This window comes from Salmo salar, chromosome ssa17, assembly GCF_905237065.1.
Source record: "Salmo salar chromosome ssa17, Ssal_v3.1, whole genome shotgun sequence".
Classification (NCBI taxonomy): domain Eukaryota; kingdom Metazoa; phylum Chordata; class Actinopteri; order Salmoniformes; family Salmonidae; genus Salmo; species Salmo salar.
Genome location: NC_059458.1, coordinates 30296945 through 30316840, shown reverse-complemented (window position 1 = coordinate 30316840; position 19896 = coordinate 30296945). Strand labels below are relative to the sequence as shown.

Sequence of the window (19896 nt, the reverse complement as noted above, 5' to 3'; positions counted from 1 at the left end):
AGGGGATAGAGAGAGAGAGAGAGATAGATGGATATAGGGGAAGAGATAGAGATAGATGGATAGAGAGAAAGAGAGGAAGGAAGAGAGAGATATGATAGAGAGGAAGGAAGAGAGAGAGATGATAGAAAGAGGAGGGGAGAGAGAGAGAAAGATGGATGGATGGATAGTGAAAGAGGGGGAGAGAGAGAGAGAAAGGAGGGGAGAGAGAGAAAGATAGATCGATAGAGAGAGAAAGAGGAGGGGACAGAGAGCGAGATAGATCATAGAGAGAGAGAGAAATAGATGGATAGAGAGAAAGAGGAGGGGACAGAGAGAGATACATGGATAGAGAGAAAGAGGGGAGAGAGAGATAGAGAGATGGGTAGTGAGAGAAAGAGGAGGGGACAGAGAGAGAGAATGATTCTGCTGTCATCCCCCTCTTCCTATACTCCCTCAGTCAAGGAGAGAGTGCCTGTGCGTCCAAGCTGAGTGGAGGGCAGCACAGCCAATCGGCTTGCTGCACAGCCAATCGACTTGCTGCACATTGGCTTTGTCATCGGGTGCTGATATTGAGGAAGGATTCTCTATGCTGCTCCGTTCGGTGTGTTTGGAAGGGCTGATGAAATGCCAGGATTGGGCTGCCTCTAGGGAGAGCCTCTCTGCTTTATAATGTGAGCCAGTAGCATCCAGGCTCGGGCTAACGCACCACCATCGACCAAGCAGGCCTAGGGGAAACCAAGCAGGCCTAGGGGAAACCAAGCAGGCCTAGGGGAAACCAAGCAGGCCTAGGGGAAACCAAGCAGGCTTAGGGGAAACCAAGCAGGCCTAGGGGAAACCAAGCAGGCTGGCTCTGCTACTGCTACTACCTCTTCTCCTCTTCCAGCCGAAAAAGGAGGGATTTATTTTTTACCGTCATCCCCCCATCCATCCCTTGTTCTGTGGTGGCTCCCTCCTCCTCCTCCTGCTCCCCCTCCTCCACCACAGCCTCCTCCGCTCTCTCGTTTTTTTCCCCCTCTTCCTTCTATTCTTCTAGAGGTGCTTTTGGAAATAGCAGACCTCCATGTATGACAATTTGTACCTGCATGGATTTGAAGACTCGGAGGCGGTGAGTGGTGGGGGGTTTAGCTTCAGATCGTGTGTGTGTGTGTTTGAGCGTGTGTTTGTTGATGGAGGTGGCTCAGCTGTGGTGCACACACAAACACAGGGTTTACTGTAGGTAAGCTGACGGTCTCATGCTGTAGATAGAAGGATCGCGGTCTCTGCTGGGGGTGGGGTGACTGTGGGGGGGGGGGTTCACTGTAGGGAGAAGACAGCGGCAGACGTATGTGTGTGTGTGTATGCGCACAGTCGTGAGAGTGTAATTAGTGATGATGTGTATAAGAAGAAGTAGCAGTATGTGTCTGTCAGCATCAGCCCAATGCATCTGAATAGCTGCATCATATCATCAGCACATTTCAATGGCTGATGATAGCTATGCGATGTACACAGTAGCCATCCATTTAATGCACAGCACACGTAGGAGCACAAAGATGGAGATAGCATTATATAGCGAGAGAAGAGCAGTGTGTAAATGCTAATTCCTATCCCCCAGAGGGCCGTTTTGCTCCCTGCGTGAGGTTATGATTGTATAATGTATCCTCATATCACAGCCTCTCCAAATGTATGGTATAGCCCTGCTGCATTTACTGCCTTTGTTTAAAGGGCCAAAGCTTCTATTTTTACACCCGGCAACAGCAGTGTGTTGTATTTTTGCTGCCGAGGACAGAGAGGACAGAGAGGAGCGTGCGTTGTGATGTCATATATTGGAGTCAGATAGACATGAGTCACATGTCAGTGCTCAGTTGGAAGCCCGGCAGTCATACAATATGGCCGTGAAGAGATTCTGTACCCCAAAATGCACCCCTCTAACTACCCATATCCCCCGTTATCCGTTTTTTATATATCGGCTGATCAGCAACTGGCTATAATAATTTATTAAGATATATAATGAATATATATAAAGGAATATAGTATTTGTTGAGGGGGCGTGAGAATAAATGTTTACAAAAACACTAGAAGAGCTGGGTGGTAGTGTGTGTGTGGTGTGTGTGTGGTGTGTGTCTGTGGGGGGGGGTTGTTCTAACAGGGTGTTATAATATACTGTATGTCAGCTGGGTGCTTGTGAGTGCTTCAAAAATAGCACATCGTTATAAGACGAAGTGTGAAAACAGGGAGCTTTTACTATTATTAACAGAAAAACTTTTAACAAAAGCAGTGCAGGTTGATTTGTGTCATGTGTTTGTGTCATAAAGGTTACACCCGGTAAAAACAAAAACATTTCATGATTGTGATTAATAATTAGGCTCATAGTACTTTTATCACAGAACCTTAATGTGATCGATGAATTTATATCAGCATCTGTTTCTTAATAGCATTGACTCAAGATGCAATTTCTTCTTTTTTTTGAGCAATCACTTATCTTTCTAAATAAGCAAATCTCCTCGTTTTTTGTTTCCCAGACCTGGCATTTTGTGATTAGCCCACAGAATTCAATAGAGCCCGTGCTGAAGTAAGCCCAAAAAATAGCTTGTTTGTTGTAAAAGGTGCTGTACTATGACTAGCGTCTGTGGATTTTAGCAGACTGCGAGACTTTCTACGTTCCTAAAGCGATATTGACACACATACACAGGCACTCAGGTACGCACGCACACACCGAACACACAGTTTTTTCCCTGACTTGAGTTAATGTTGTTCCCCAATTGGATTATCTTTGGTAGAGTTACTCTCTGTTCTTATAAGGCCAAGGCTTGGGTCAATACTTTAACTCACGCTCCAGACATGTCACAGCCAACCTTTGGGGACAGTTTGCCTAGTGGTTAGAGTGTTGAGCCAGTAACCGAAAGGTTGCTGGATCGAATCTCCGAGCTGACAAGGTAAAGATCTGTCATTCTGCCCTTGAACAAGGCAATTAACCCACTATTCCCCGGGTGCTGAAGGCGTGGATGTCGATTATGGCAGCCCCCCGCACCTCTCTGATTCAGAGGGGTTGGGTTAAATGTGGAAGACACATTTCAATTGAATGCATTCAGTTGTACAACTGACTAGGTATCCCCCTTTCCCTTCCTGGTCAGTCCAGCTACTTACGGGCCACTGTGCTCACATATGAGCGTAACCGGTGGTCATGTGTAACCAACCGGTGGTCATGTGTAACCGGTGGTAATCAAACATCTGGGCAATCAAGTCTCAGGCAGTGCTACCTCATCACAAGACTGATTCTATGCATGCTCTTCCTGGTACAATAGTGCCCCCAAGAAAATTAAAAAATAAACTGCAGACATCTCAGAATATATTAGTCAGGATTATTCTGAAATTTCCAGCACGTACTCATCTAGACCATTCCCACTTTGAAGGCCTCCGATAGATCAAAGTGGAGGAGAGAGTCTCTCAGATTAAAATGGGTCTCGTACATAAGCTTGTCCACAGACCCAACAGTATTGTCCCCGGGTACCTATGTAACTACTTTAACTTACGGATAACCGTAACTATTCCACTAGAAGGAGTGAAACTGACGTTGTTCTTTTTAGATTTAATAGTGGTATTAAATAGTGGTATTTGTACTCAGCTGCCATTCTTTGAAATAGTCTTCCAAATAATTTGAAATTTATAACCTCCATAGGCAATTTCAAGTTCTCACTGAAAAAAAGTCTCAAAAGTGAGTTGTAAGACTATAGTACGTGGGTAAGAAGAATAGAAAATGCCCCCCCAAAATAAATTAAATCAATCAATGAATCAATCAATTCCAAATCACCTCACCGCTGTTTAGTAAGATAAACCGGATACAGTTACAGAGCATTTTGGGTACTGTAGAACGTAATGCTACAACCTCCTCCACCTGGTGACAACCTGGTGACGGTGACGCTGGCTGTGTGATCATAGTGACAGCTGCTGTCTTCCTGTCTGTCCCTGTCCTGTTGTATTGCAGGGCTCAGCTGATTCCTACACAAGCAGACCATCGGACTCGGATGTCTCTCTGGAGGAGGAGCGGGAGGTGCCGGGGCAGATCCAGGGCCAGAGCCCGAGCCAAGGGGGCCCGGGGACCCAGGCCCCGGCCCAGACCCGAGAGCAGAAGGAGCAGCAGGCCACCGTGCAGCTGGAGAGAGCCAAGGTGAGACCCAGAGAGAGCGATACCTCACTAGGTTGTGTTCAGTAGGGATAAAACGTTTTTAAAAGTTTTAAGTGAAATATGAGGGTAGTACCTGGACTTGTGCAGCAAGAAGACTACTATGTAAAGGATGGCAGAAGGGTTATGCCACAATTGGCAAAGCACCAGATGAATGGATCTGTTATAGCATCTGTTATACTTATTGTATGACATTTGCTTATAAATGATTTGTGAAGCATCCATGTAGGCATTATAAAGTGTTTATGAAGGCTTTATTAAGCCTTGTAAGTCATAGTTCATTCATGTGAACTTAAGTTCATACTGTGCGGCTCTCTGACTGACCCATCTTGTTCCTCTCTCTCTCCCAAAGGCTAAAGCCGTGGCTTTTGCTGTGAAGACCAACGTCAGCTACTGTGGAGCATTGGACGAGGATGTGCCGGTGCCAGCAACCGCCATCTCATTCGATGCTAAGGATTTCCTTCACATAAAGGAGGTAATGTTTTTTGTCACTAGGGCAAAGTTGAACTGTGGCACACAATCAATCAGATTTTGATAAAATACATTTGTGAAATTCTTTTCAATGGCAAATGATTTAGGTCGGCGTGTGCAGTTTTCTGGCTATACCATTGTACCAGACAAACTAGATTAAGCATAGCAATCAGTATCAACAGAGGCTGCTGAGGAGAGGACGGCTCATAATAATGTCTGGAACGGAGCAAATGGAATGGTATCAAACACCTGGAAAACATGTGTTTGATGTATTTGATACCATACCTCTTATTTCACTCCAGCCATTATCACGAGCAGTCCTCCCCAATTAAGGTGCCACTAACCTCCTGAATGTGATATGCATTTGACCCAGGGCCGTGATCAACCACTATTACAACAGTGTCTTGACTTGACTTTAACATTAATCCTTTGACATTTATCTAATTACCTAACTATATTTAATTGTTATCCGATGAAATTAGTCATGTAACAATTAACTCATTAGGATCTGGGCACCACGAGAGCGGTTCTTTAAAGAGTTTCCATCTCCCGAATTAAACTCTGAAGGTCTTTACCTATCACATCTATAAACAGTCAACTTATTAATCATAACCTCGTATCATATCATCATTCTGAACAGTCATACCTCCTTGCATCTGCAAAAACCCCAGCCTAACTTATGATTCAGTACTACACAAATTGGTTTAATTACTTATTTACTAGCTTATTAAATGAGAACACAGGATAAACATACACACTTTGCATCGGTTATTGACTGGAAACCTAATACGCTCAAAACAGGTCCCTAGCGGAATGACAACAACATGGCTGCTTGTTACAAAAGAGATGGAGGGAGAGGGGGGACAGAGACACTTAACATTGGTACTTTCAGAAACTACTCTCACTTACAGTAACCATATACTTTGCACATGAACCGCCGCCCGCTTGGTTTGCCGGATCTCTCGGTGGACAGGGTCACCTTGCAAAAGGAGTTGGGCCTTTTTGTGGCACGCTTGTAAGGCTCTGATTTTCCAAAAGGGTTCCAACAAGTCTTCTACTGTTGTTCTTCTTTGTAGTTGTCCGGTATCCGGTGACTTGTTGTGCAGTCCTGCACAGAACTACAAAGTTTATTTTCCTTACATTCGCTCTTGAAGATGCTTCTTTGAAGATAGGCTAGCCAGCTGTGTCGCTGGTTTCCATTGGGGTGATATGAGAGTAGCATAATACGATGGTTTGAGCAGAGTAGTATAATGGTCCTACTTAAATTCGCTTTCGAATATACTTTACTTAGGACAGCTAATCAGCCGTACCAGTGATTGTCCGGAGGTGACTATCGTCTCTACCTCGTGTTGAGATTCACAGTTCAAACCACTTTAAACGTAAAGCTGCAGCTTGATGCTTTTCTGGTCTAGTATGTTCATTTACATAGTTTGTTCGAAAGGGGCGGTTCCGTCATGCTGACCCGCTCTCTGACCTCACTCGGGGGCATTACTTGTCACTTGTACAAAGTTATGTAAAACAATGATCTCATATAGCTTCTCGAATCACATCCCTCTCTTAACAAAAACACATCATTTTTCATATTACATGCACAACGCATAGTATGGAAACTTCATACATGTAGTGGGTATACTTTCCAAGTTACAGTATTTCCTTTATAAGATTTTTAATGACATCACAAAATAACAAACAAAATGACAATAGTGTTCTATAGATCACCTCTGACCATTCCCTACGTTCTATGTTAGAAATATTGTTCCAGTAGTTGGTTTTGAACGTGTTAAGAGTTTCAGCTGGAAAAAGGTCTGTTGAGAAAAAGCACAACCCTATGGTGAATTTGGAGAGGGAGACCTGAATCTTTACAACAGGACTTGAGTTGTTAATCCTTTCTAGTTCTTTCCTCCTCCCCTCTGCGGGTGAGAGGGGGTCTGACCTATTTGGATTCTCGTGGACAGTCATGACAACAGGAAGGCATATACACTGAATTTAGTACCTGTGTTCTGAAACACACTCACTGTCTGTTCAAACTAGATAAAACTGCTTATTTCCTTATGTTCATGTCATTTTGGCTGCGTTTAGACAGGCAGCCCAATTCTGATCTTTTCTTCCACTAATTGGTCTTTTGACCAATCACATCAGATCTTTTCACATCAGATCTTTTTCAGAACTGATCTGATTGGTCAAAAGACAAATTAGTGAAAAGAATATCAGAATTGGACTGCTTGTCTAAACGCACTGAAACGTATTTTTCAACCACACCTCCAACCCATCCAGAAGTTCAACAATGACTGGTGGATCGGCCGGCTGGTCAAGGAGGGCTGTGAGATCGGCTTCATCCCCAGTCCTCTAAAGCTAGAGAACATCCGCATCCAGCAGGAACAGAAGAGAGGGCGAGTCCAAGGGTAAGGCAGCCCATCACCAGTCCTCTCTCGCTCAGTCAGAGACCTATAGCCTTGTAACCCAGGGAAGGGGGTTAGGAAGGGGCCAGCAGTGCTATTCAAAGTTTAGTAAAACTGATTCGGTTATGACAAATTAGTCAAATTAGTACAACTCATTTGGTTATAAATGTGCTTATCATGTGTTATAAAGAGGGTATTCATAGGAAGTGTTACAGATCATTTCGAATAATTACATTTCTCTCCATCCATATCCAGAATAGAACAATCTAAATATTTATAAGGTCTCTGGCCTTAATAATCAGTAATGCTTTGGTTCTTCTAGCGACCTAGCTGCTCTGTCTGTTTAATCGCTCTGGAAGCTCCCGTCACCAGTGGTTTGTCTCGTGTGCGTTCTAGCCTTCAGAGCCATTTGCTGCACTAGGCCTGTTCAGTTTTAACACTAATTCAGCGTAATGAGAGGACTAGACTTTGGATGAGTTGACAGGCTCACCTCGAGTCCTTCATTCACCCTATAAGGCCTGGATTCTGCATTTAGAACCCCGTCGCTGTTCGCCACATTAATTCTGTGATTCTTGTGTTTCTTTTTATCCCCCTCTTGTCTTTTCCAGTAAGTCTGGAGGCAATTCGTCCTCAAGTGTAGAGGATGAGGTGTCCGCCTCGATCAGACCCCTCATCTCCTCTGCAGGTGAGAGCCTCTTAAACATGATGGGGGGACGTTGTCCGCCCCTACTGGCCCTCCGCTAGGTTAGAGAAGAACCAGAAAACTTTGTCAAGGCAACGTGAGACGTAGAGCAAGTATTGCTTAGTGTTTAAGCCTTCCCATGTCTCTCCATAGAACCTAAGATAAATGATTCCCAGCGGGCAAAACTGGTTGCAACAAAGTCATTGTGATGTCTTTTTGTGACGTCATGGTCAAGTTGTATTATGGTTGTAAAAGGACGTTTTTCTGGACGTCTTTTTAGCAATCGGAGAAAGACGTCTTTTACTGGTTGTAATCTGAACAGATACCAACCAAAGTATGAAAGTTTTCAACCAGAATATGATGTCAATGTAGCATTGGTTGTAATCCAGACTTCTCAACAACCAGAAAAACAGTTTACAACCAGAATATGATGCCATTATAACATCCCATAACAACTTTTGCCTGCTGGGTTGTGGATCCATAGAGTGTATATATATAGTGTATTCTCCCATCCTCTTCCTCCAGCTGAGGACTGCAGGCGCTCTGAGACTTGGCTTACCACAGGGTGAACCCATCGACAAGACTTTGACCCCCCCTGAACTTCAGTCATGTGACTTTGTGAATATGCCTCATAGGATATTAGGATCATGTTTATATGTTTGGTGATGAATCTAAAGGGTATATGTTTATTTCCTGTGGCAGTTCTAATCCTCGGTTGAAAATGTATTTACTGTAAATCACGTTCTGATCATCACAATTCCCCAAATTAAGTACAGGATCATCAGGTCTCTGACCTGACAAGTTATGGTGACTTATGACACAATACAATACAAGACATTGACAATTCTGTTTTGTTTTACTTCACAGGAAAGCAGAAACAGAAAGTGGTAAGTGGGTGATGGTAATACCAAACTGTCTCCATCAACTATAGCTGTCTACATTACAATAGTACAGTTCACATCCTACATCCCATCTAACGTCCCATCCAACATCCCATCCTACATCCCATCCTACACCCCATCTAACACTCCATCTAACACTCCATCCAACATCCCATCCAACATCCCATCCTACATCCCATCTAACACTCCGTCCAACATCCCATCCAACATCCATCTAACATCCTATCCTACATCCCATCCTACACTCCATCTAACACTCCATCTAACACTCCATCTAACATCCCATCCTACATCCCATCCTACATCCCATCTAACACTCCATCTTACATCCCATCCTACATCCCATCTAACACTCCATCTAACACTCCATCTAACATCCCATCTAACATCCCATATCTAACATCCCATTTCCAGTGGTCACTGTTGTAATTACACTGATTGACCCGGCCTCAATCCCTTACAATACTATTGAGATTGACTTGGGCTTTTAGACTATATCACAATATTATTCCATTCAACTATTCTACTATATTATTGAAATAGATTTGAGTCAGATTGTGTTGTCCCAATGATCCATACATCCCATACTGTGGTGTGCATCTATCCAATTTTATTACTGTGGGAAAATCTCAATAGCATGTCCTTGACTCCTCATGTCCTCTCTCCTCACCTCATTCTCAAAACCCATTGGATGAGAAGCTAAAAGGTTCCTCCCCTCTGATTTCTCATCCAATGGGTTTTGAGTAGAGGCGAGGGTTCTAGGAAATGCAATTGAGATTCTCTCAATGTGTCCCCCTGCTCCACTGATTCCTTTGTTACTCTATTACAGACTGAACACGTCCCCCCCTACGACGTGGTGCCATCCATGAGGCCTGTGGTGCTGGTGGGGCCCTCCCTCAAGGGCTATGAGGTAAGCAGCAGCAGCGGCGGCCATCGAGTCACATGATCATCCACTGACTCCTCCCATGGGGGCCATCCTAGAGCTCCCATTGGTGGAATGACATTAACAGTGCATCATGTTAAATGATTGTTGTAGCGGCTGTCATGGTCACATCTCATTGAGAGAAGATCTCCTCATGGCTGGATGATGTTTCTATTGACTTCATGTTTATAATCATTCATGTTTCGATGTAGGCAATGTTTTTCTAATGTTGTGTTGACACGGGCCTGTTAGAGCTCTACTAGAGTCTATATTTAGGCTGCTGAGTGAGGTGCTTTGTTGATGTTTTTCCAAGTCATTCTCAGAACACCATAGTACAGGGAGTTTCTTTCCTCTCCTCCCCTCTTCCTCTCGCTCTCTCTCTCTCTCCCTCCTTGCATGAAGGGAACACAATCAGTCGCCTCATCCCACAGTGTGCTCTGTTGCCACGGTAACAACCTTCTGGGTGCAAACACGTCAGCATCAGAAGTAGAGCAACGTTTGAAATTAGAAAGAGAGGAGAGAGGAAAGAGGAAAGAAGGGAGGCGAGAGAAGAGAGAGGCGAGAGAAGAGAGAAGAGAAAAGAAGAGAGGAGAGAAGAAAAGAGAGAGGAGAGAAGACAGGAGCGGAGAGAGTAGAGAGGAGAACCTCTGGAAGCAGCATCTAGACTGCTGTTAAACCAGCCACTAAAGGATCTTTGTATAGGCCACCATCCTTACTGGCAGGCCTCTGACCAGTTCCATGATACCATCTAACTTCAGTCATTTCAGGAGATCCATTTTAGACTGAAATTATTCTATTGTTGACTATGAGGATTTTCCATTGCATTTCAGTAACATAATATGAATCTATCTAGTGAGTTGACTGATAGTGACTTGCCTAGTTAAATAAAGGTTAAATAAAAATGTAAACAAACGTAATATCATGGAATTGACCCCAAATCCTGCTTTACTATTGCAAATGGCATAAAATGGCATGTTTGATATGATTTTCAGTATCCCCCTGTCAAATTACTGAATATCTGAACTACTAGTATATAATTTATAGAATTGTTAGAATGATAAATGGTTTGTTGCACGTAGGCTGTCGTCATGGGACATCTTAGCACCATGTGCTCTGGCCATGAGGAAATTATTTCCCAGGAAGTTTGCTTGATGTTATGCTGTTAGGGTTAAATGTTCTCTTTTTGAATCATACTCAATCTGCTCTCTGTCTCTCTCCGCTCTCTCTTTGTCTTTCTCTGTCTCTCTCCGCGCTCTCTTTGTCTTTCTCTGTCTCTCTCTTCTCTCTCTCTCTCTACTATTTCTCCTCTTATGGCTTCTCTTTCTCCACAGGTGACGGATATGATGCAGAAAGCACTCTTTGACTTCCTCAAGCATAGATTTGACGGCAGGTAAAATGAAAGCGTGCTCTTCCTTACTTTTTTTGATTGACTTATGAAGCCCTACAAGATAGATAGATAGGCATAGAAATTCACATGGAATAGCTCTTTATTAAAGGAGTGTCTGTCTGCAAAATAAGGTTTACAGTATTTATCCACTGAATGCCTAAATTGGTGTCTTTGTTTGACCATTTCAGGATATCTATCACACGAGTCACAGCAGATATATCATTAGCCAAGAGGTCTGTTCTGAATAACCCCAGCAAGCGGGCCATCATCGAGAGATCAAACACCAGGTCCAGTTTAGGTATGTACCTCCATAATGTTTTATCTATTTTACTGTAGGAGTCTTTTGAGTTTGCCTTGTGTATCGAATACGGTTGCCTACTCTTCTCTGTAGCTAGCATCTCTATGTCACGCTTGTCGTTGGAAATGGAGGACCAAAACGCAGCAGGTATGTGTATGCTCATCTTGATTTTTAATTATCTTCAAAAATGAACATACAAAATAGCAAAGAATGAACAATCGACAAAAACAGTCTGGTAAGGCACAAGGCTATACACAGAATAATCACCCACCAATCACACACACAAACACACCCTGATATATGGGACTCTCAATCAAAGGCAGATAGACAACACCTGCCTTCAACTGAGAGTCCCAACCCCAATTAACCAAACATAGAAACACACACACCAGACTAACCATAGAATACAAACACATTGACCATCAACCAAAAACCCGGAAATACTAAATCAAACACCCTTTACACAAACACACCACCCCGAACCACATAAAACAAATACCCTCTGCCACGTCCTGACCAAACTACAAAACAATTAACCTTATACTGGCCAGGACGTGACAGTACCCCCCCCTTAAAGGTGCTACCCCAGAAGCACCTTAACAAAAAAATACCCCAAGCAACACCAAAAAAAATCCCCTTTTTCTAAAGGGAGGGAAGGGAGGGTGGCTGCCGTCAACGACGGCACTGTGCTACACCCCCCCTCCCCAACCCACCTATTTCTGGAGGTGGCTCCGGCTCAGGCCGTTCCAGGCTGTCGGGGCAGTCTGGCAGCTCGGGACAGTCTGGGCAGTCTGGCAACTCGGGACAGTCTGGGCAGTCTGGCAACTCGGGACAGTCTGGGCAGTCCGGCAACTCGGGACAGTCTGGGCAGTCCGGCAACTCGGGACAGTCTGGGCAGTCCGGCAACTCGGGACAGTCTGGGCACTCCGGCAGCTCGGCGCAGTCTGGCCACTCCGGCAGTTCGGCGCAGTCTGGCCACTCCGGCAGTTCGGCGCAGTCTGGCCACTCCGGCAGTTCGGCGCAGTCTGGCCACTCCGGCAGTTCGGCGCGGTCTGGCCACTCCGGCAGTTCGGGCGCAGTCTGGCCACTCCGGCAGTTCGGCGCAGTCTGGCCACTCCGGCAGTTCGGCGCAGTCTGGCCACTCCGGCAGTTCGGCGCAGTCTGGCCACTCCGGCAGTTCGGCGCAGTCTGGCCACTCCGGCAGTTCGGCGCAGTCTGGCCACTCCGGCAGTTCGGCGCAGTCTGGCCACTCCGGCAGTTCGGCGCAGTCTGGCCACTCCGGCAGTTCGGCGCAGTCTGACCTCTCCGGCAGTTCGGCGCAGTCTGACCTCTCCGGCAGTTCGGCACAGTCTGACCGCTCTGACGACTGTTGACTGGCGGGCAGCTCTGACGACTGTTGACTGGCGGGCAGCTCTGACGACTGTTGACTGGCGGGCAGCTCTGACGACTGTTGACTGGCGGGCAGCTCTGACGACTGTTGACTGGCGGGCAGCTCTGGTGACGACTGTTGACTGGCGGGCAGCTCTGGTGACGACTGTTGACTGGCGGGCAGCTCTGGTGACGACTGTTGACTGGCGGGCAGCTCTGGTGACGACTGTTGACTGGCGGGCAGCTCTGGTGACGACTGTTGACTGGCGGGCAGCTCTGGTGACGACTGTTGACTGGCGGGCAGCTCTGGTGACGACTGTTGACTGGCGGGCAGCTCTGGTGACGACTGTTGACTGGCGGGCAGCTCTGGTGACGACTGTTGACTGGCGGGCAGCTCTGGTGACGACTGTTGACTGGCGGGCAGCTCTGGTGACGACTGTTGACCGGCGGGCAGCTCTGGTGACGACTGTTGACCGGCGGGCAGCTCTGGTGACGACTGTTGACTGGCGGGCAGCTCTGGTGACGACTGTTGACTGGCGTGGCTGGGTTGACGCACTTGTAGCCTGGTGCGTGGTGCTGGTACTGGGCTTACCAGATTATGTACACGCACCTCCAGGCTAGTGCGGGGAGCGGGAACAGGACGAGTCGGACTGGGTTGACGCACTTCCGGGTCCGCACGAGAGACAGGAGCTGGAAACCCAGGGCTATGGAGGCGCACAGTCGGTCTCGATCTTACCTCCTGCACAACCCGTCTTGGCTGGATGGAACTAGTAGCCCTGTACGAGCGGGGTGCTCGTACAGGGCAGACTGGGCTGTGCAGGGGCCTGATGGTAGCCGTGCGTGAGCGGGAGTTGGGTAGCCTGGTCCTCGGAGGCGTACCGGCGACCAGATGCGCTGCGCAGGCATCCTCCTACCAGGCTGGATGCCCGCTCTAGCACGGCACCTGCGAGGGGCTGGAATAACGCGCACCGGACTGTGCGTGCGTATGGGTGAAATAGTGCGCTCCTCAGCGAAACATAGCGCTCTCCACCCCATACGCTCCTCCATATAACCACGGGTAGCTGGCTTCCGGCTCTTCTTACGCCTAGCCAAACTACCCGTGTGCCCCCCCCAAAAAAATTCTTGGGGGTGCCTCTCGTGCTTCTCCCTCAGCGCGTACTTGGCCTCGTACCTCCGCCTCTCTGCCTTGGCTGCCTCAATTTCCCACTGCGGGCGGCGATAATCCTCAGCCTGGTGCCAAGGTCCGGCCCCGTCCAGAACTTCCTCCCAGGTCCACTTCTCCCGCCAGTCCAACTCGAATTCCCTCTGCTCCTTCTTCTGCTGCTTGGTCCTTGAGTGGTGGGTGATTCTGTCACGCTTGTCGTTGGAAATGGAGGACCAAAACGCAGCAGGTATGTGTATGCTCATCTTGATTTTTAATTATCTTCAAAAATGAACATACAAAATAACAAAGAATGAACAATCGACCAAAAACAGTCTGGTAAGGCACAAGGCTATACACAGAATAATCACCCACCAATCACACACACACAAACACACCCTGATATATGGGACTCTCAATCAAAGGCAGATAGACAACACCTGCCTTCAACTGAGAGTCCCAACCCCAATTAACCAAACATAGAAACACACACACCAGACTAACCATAGAATACAAACACATAGACCATCAACCAAAAACCCGGAAATACTAAATCAAACACCCTTTACACAAACACACCACCCCGAACCACATAAAACAAATACCCTCTGCCACGTCCTGACCAAACTACAAAACAATTAACCTTATACTGGCCAGGACGTGACACTCTATGAGACCTGGCTAAAGAAGAATGATTTAGCTTGATTGAGCTTACCTGCCGCAATGGAATCAATGGAATAGTCCCAAAAGTGGAAACTCCGCCCATCTGGCTCTACAGACAGGCTCAATCAAATGCTCAACGTATTCATTGGCTACGTTCCAGTGTTCATACTAGTCACACTTAGAATGAATCAATGTATTGGGAATGCAATGAAGGAATGGGAGTCAGTGTGTACCGGTTATTTGCATATATACAGTGTACTAGGCTGACTGTTTTCAGTGTGTATGATTCTTGTACGGTGATGCCAAAGTAAAATGTCCATCCTGAATGGACAATAAAGTTGTATTCTAAAGTCTTGTGTTGTTTCCATCCTGTTCCCCAAGCGGAGGTGCAGAGTGAGATAGAGAGAATCTTTGAGCTGGCCAGGTCCTTACAGCTGGTGATCCTGGATGCAGACACCATCAATCACCCAGCCCAGCTGCTCAAGACCTCGTTGGCTCCCATCATCGTCCATGTCAAGGTCTCCTCGCCCAAGGTAGGGACTGGAGGGTAATGTGTTTTGAAACACATCCATGTCTACTATAGGTAATAATACTATTATATCACCAGGAAGCAGACACATCATCTAAAGCAACTCACAGAACTGTCAACATTGTCAATTATACAGTACGCTATAACCTACTGAGCCACTGGGACCACCACCTTTTGAAAATTAATGTCAACATGCTTAGACACAGTTATACAGTTATACATGTGTATTGTTATCAGACAAACACACTTTCATCTATCTAATGGATTATTCATTTATTTTAAATTATACTATTTGACCGGTTTACCTGGTTAAAGATGTGAAAAGTAGTATTCCTGTAAAAAACGTGTGTAAATATGACATTACATTAGAAAAGAACAGGACCATTTGAACAGAGGTCTGACACTATCTAACACATATTTAAATGTCTTCCCACCGTTTAGGTTCTGCAGAGGCTGGTCAAGTCCAGAGGGAAGTCCCAGAGCAAGCATCTGAATGTACAGCTGGTGGCAGCTGACAAACTGGCCCAGTGTCCTCCAGTGAGTGACTCTCTAACAGCTCACCGTCTCTTTAATCTACACCAGCCAGCATACTGTCTCTTTAATCTACACCAGCCAGCATATTGTCTCTTTAATCTACACCACCTAGCATACTGTCTCTTTAATCTACACCACCCAGCATACTGTCTCTTTAATCTACACCACCCGGCATACTGTCTCTTTAATCTACACCACCCAGCATACTGTCTCTTTAATCTACACCAGCCAGCATACTGTCTCTTTAATCTACACCACACATTGCTCCTTTTCAAGGTGTCTTCTTTCTACATTAACCTCCAACAATGTCTCCCTGGGTTTGCTTGAGGTTGATTCTAGACAGGGCCATTGAAAAGGTCTATTAACAATCAAGTGACAAAATGACAGTATTCAGTTTGTATGACTGACCGGTGTTCAAACTCAGGTTTTCTGTGATGCACAAGACAGCCTAGGCATTAGTTTAGGGAGCAAACAAGTCAGCTCAGCTGTAGTGCCACGTTACTCATCATGCGAGCCTGTTTCACCAAACCCTCTCTCTCTCACCCCCTCTCCCTCTCTCACTCCCTCTCTCCCCCCTCACTCCCTCTCCATCTCTCTCTCTCACTCACTCTCTCTCCATCTCCACCCCTCTAACAGGAGATGTTTGACATCATCCTGGATGAGAACCAGTTGGAGGATGCGTGTGAACACTTGGCTGAGTATCTGGAGGCCTACTGGAAGGCCACACACACCTCCATGGCCACGCCGCTCAACCCCCTGCTGGGACGCAACCTGGGCCCCACCGCCCTCACTCCTTACCCCACCACCATCTCTGGACTGCAGGTTGGTCATAAACAGATAGCTACAGCGCTATGGGGTTAAAGCGACATTACACTCCAAAATCAAAGTTTGTCCAGAAATGTTGCGTTTGGAGTGTGATGTCCCTTTAAGGGGAGACAGTTAATTGTCCTAAGTTAGATGAGTTGATTAGTGCCCAGTGTAACATACAGAAATGTAACAGAAAGGGGTTGTTTGTGTGTGTATGAGGTGAATCAGCAGACTCAAAGAATGAGACAACACAGCAACCACACAGGAGACCACTCCACGCCCAACGAGCGTCGCAACCTGATGACCGCCGACGAGAACTACCACAACGAGCGGGCGCACAAGGGACGCAACCGCATGTCGTCAGGCTCGCAGCACAGCCGAGACCAAGACCCGTACCACCAGGACTACCAGGACCCCTACCAAGACTCCTACAAGCCCCACCGCAACCGCTCCTCCCCGGGCAGCTACAGCCACGACTCCCGGCACAGGCTTTGAGCCCGAATGACGTCCCAGCTTCACAACCCTTATAGGCCTCAAGTCAACTCTCTGGTGGCAACAGAGTCAAAATGGTTCCCGTTCAAAATATTGTGTCAAATTCTGTTGTTTTCGATTATTTGTTTTACTTCAGGCGTTAGATGAGGAGAAGTCCCGCCCGCTTGAACAAAATCTCCAATCACCTCTCATTCCCATTCTGTCTCTCAGTCTTGCCTGGGCAATGGCAGGGACCCCTGTTAAGCAATGTGGTCAGGATGAGGAAGAAGGACATGATGCTAATGCTACATAACTGAGTTAATACAACTCATATGACTGAGTTGCTTTTCCTCACAAGGGGACTTTCATAGTTCCTGTGTTCCCCACACAGAGAGATGGGTTGTTGAAGAGGAAGCAGTATGAGATTGAGATTTGGACTTTGCTAAGCTAACAACAAGCTAAGCTATTTTAGCTAGCATAGTTAGATTGTGGGTACATGTGTACCCACAATCCCCCCCTCCCCCAATGAGTCACCATAGCAAGTGGTGGAGTCACTGCTGAAAGCTGGTAGTCTTACCAAGAGTTCCCAGACCGTTCAGTTGTTTGCATGCTGACTGAGAGTTTCGCTAGTATCGTCAATATATTCACTTACAGTACATGTCTGTTGTCATGGTGAGTTGTATACTTAGACCTGCCCCACCATGACTGGCAGTGGTCTTTTACCAGACCTCAACTGATTCCTGAGAGGAGCATGTGGAGTATTTGGTTGTTTTGTTAACAAGTGCTTTCACATGTCAGATACTGTATGTGCCATTTCAACACCTGTCTAGCTTGGCCTTTCTTTGGCAACAGTCAATACTTTGCATATCTCAGTATTTTTCGCTACTCTGATTCGGTTGTGTCAGAGACTCATAGAGGTATTATAACAAGAAGCAGGTGTGTCAAACAATCGGAGTTCGCCTCATCTCTGGCCAGCCTCGTGATTGATTGACCGTCCATGCTACTTCCTGTGTTTCTCTCTGGCCAGCCTCGTGATTGGTTGACCGTCCATGCTACTTCCTGTGTTTCTCTCTGGCCAGCCTCGTGATTGGTTGACCGTCCATGCTGCTCCACTAACGTTGGATTGTGTCTTCCCAGGGTCCTTTGCATCATGATCATTGATTCTCTGTGTAGCTGGCATGTTTTCCCTGACTTGAAAAAGTAATGCTCCCTTTGGTATTAATATCCCTGTGTAAAATAGAGGAGGGTGTTTAAGGAGGGAGAGCACACATTGGTGCAAAATAGGTGGTCTAATTACTTGAGAGTGCGTCATCTGAACTTTTTGGGGTATTTAAATACATGGAAATGGAAGAAATTAATTCGGTCAGTTTATTTCTAGCAACAATTTTTCTTCAGTAATTGTGGGTTTTTGGTGTTTTTGATGAGATGAGAAGCATGCAGTTGTACCCAAGGTGGTTTGGTGACTAGTTGCATTGGCTCACCGATCCAATGCCTAGGCTTTAGTTTAGTGGGCTAATACACTCTGCTGGCGTGCAGGAGGCCCGGGTTCGAACCCGGTCGGTCACAGAGACACAACCACCCTCCAGGACCAGGGTTTTCCCTGCGGTGGATAGGTCATCTAAACTGGAGCTTTGACCAAGATGGAGATGGTGGTCCCTCCCTGTGCATCCTGGGAGAGTGAGTTCTTGGGGCAGCATATTCTGAGGCATTGTTAGAGAGATGTGCAGGGTTAACTTGTTATAGCTGTCTTTTAGTGTAATTCCCTCCAATAGAGTGGATGTACTGTAGTGACATTTGTAGCACCCGCAGCAGGTGGTGCCTTAACATTCTAAAACAAGAAAGAACCTCTGAAACGATAGGATCTTAATTATGATTTAGCTCCAGCTGTCTGGTTAGGGCACTGACTGACTGTTTTCAGAGAGCCCGTTGATTTCCTTGCTCATATCTGTCTCTTATGCCAGTTTGTTCACTGACTGAAAACAATAGACGGCAAAACGAAGAAAAAAGAAAAGAATACAAGTACATCTGCTGTTGTTTATGAGCATGCTTCTCTGTCATATTGTGATTCAGGCCAAAGTGAGTGTTGGCTGATTGAATGGGGAGTTACCCACTGTTCATTAAAAACCAGAACCAAGAACCAGAACTAAGATTCAGCTCTGTTGAGACAATCAGAGGGATTTTCTATCCTATTGCCCTCTGTCCCACCAGAGTCCCAGACCAGTCTGTGAGGATTTGGTAACTGAAGGTTGGGTTACTGCTACTGGGTGTAGTATGTCTTAACCTTTTTGAAACAATGGGGGATCTCCTTTTCTATTAACAATGAATTAACTGAATTCCAATAGATTTTCTGAATTGACTGGAAATGAAAATTTACTCTTTTTCCTGTGAATGCCCTGGAAAGAAAACTTTTGTTCTTTGAATGGTGTAGATATAATTTCTAAAGGTCTCTGTTACTGATCTGAAAAAAAGCACGTGTCCTGTACTTTTCTTTTGTCTTCTTGTAAGAAATTAAGAGGCTGCATTTTTGCCTCTAAATTAAGTTGAATTACAATTCTCATTATTTGATTAAATAACATGAGTTTAAACTCGACCAGACCATTAAAACAGTTAAATGTTTTTTTCTTTGGTAAAAATGTACAAAAAATAAGAAAAAGTCAAAAATGTATCTCAATATAGGAAAAAGTAAAAGATACATCTTTGCTGGTGATTATTTTTATAATAAATACATACATGTACATAATGTCTTTGAGGGATGCTATTTGCTGTATACTTGCATTCTCATTAAAAACTACGATCCTCGACGGAACAACTTGGAACAACAAACGTTTCAGTATACAAAAGTTTCAGTAATGTGCAATACAAAAAGCATGCTGTTTTAAAATGAGGAAATTCCATGTACTATGCAACCGCAACCGTGTACATCGCTTCATGCTGTGACTAATTCTCCAACTGTCCTTTTCCAAGCAGCTTCATCAGAACTCTAAGGACATTTTGTGTTGATACTTTTTGTGGAAGACGAACAACTCAACGGCTAATGCGATATTGCATGCATAATGTACCATTTTAATTTATTAAAACGAATGAAAAGAAAATAATGTGAAATGCGAGATGATTGTGTCAAAGGCGAAGCTAGAAGTAACTTAAAAGTTTTCTTTTACAAAATAAAAGAGTCGTTCTACAACAA

The 19896-nt window shown here is 45.6% G+C and overlaps 1 protein-coding gene across 2 annotated transcripts in view; it reads left to right on the top strand.

Annotated features, from left to right (window-relative positions):
• The window catches only part of LOC123728190 (voltage-dependent L-type calcium channel subunit beta-4), a 28150-nt gene extending 8254 nt beyond the window's left edge, over nucleotides 1-19896 (top strand). The window contains exons 1-13 of one of the 2 annotated variants that reach the window (XM_045699369.1): nucleotides 424-1084; nucleotides 3941-4123; nucleotides 4491-4613; nucleotides 6884-7011; nucleotides 7617-7693; nucleotides 8558-8577; nucleotides 9422-9502; nucleotides 10846-10904; nucleotides 11090-11199; nucleotides 14753-14904; nucleotides 15342-15437; nucleotides 16071-16256; nucleotides 16470-19896. In XM_045699369.1, coding sequence (XP_045555325.1) covers nucleotides 1040-1084; nucleotides 3941-4123; nucleotides 4491-4613; nucleotides 6884-7011; nucleotides 7617-7693; nucleotides 8558-8577; nucleotides 9422-9502; nucleotides 10846-10904; nucleotides 11090-11199; nucleotides 14753-14904; nucleotides 15342-15437; nucleotides 16071-16256; nucleotides 16470-16736 — 1527 coding nt within the window. In that variant the 5' untranslated portion in view covers nucleotides 424-1039 and the 3' untranslated portion in view covers nucleotides 16737-19896. Of the gene's footprint in view, nucleotides 1-423; nucleotides 1085-3940; nucleotides 4124-4490; nucleotides 4614-6883; nucleotides 7012-7616; nucleotides 7694-8557; nucleotides 8578-9421; nucleotides 9503-10845; nucleotides 10905-11089; nucleotides 11200-14752; nucleotides 14905-15341; nucleotides 15438-16070; nucleotides 16257-16469 lie in introns of those variants that run through there. The other variant, XM_045699368.1, reaches the window with a different exon arrangement.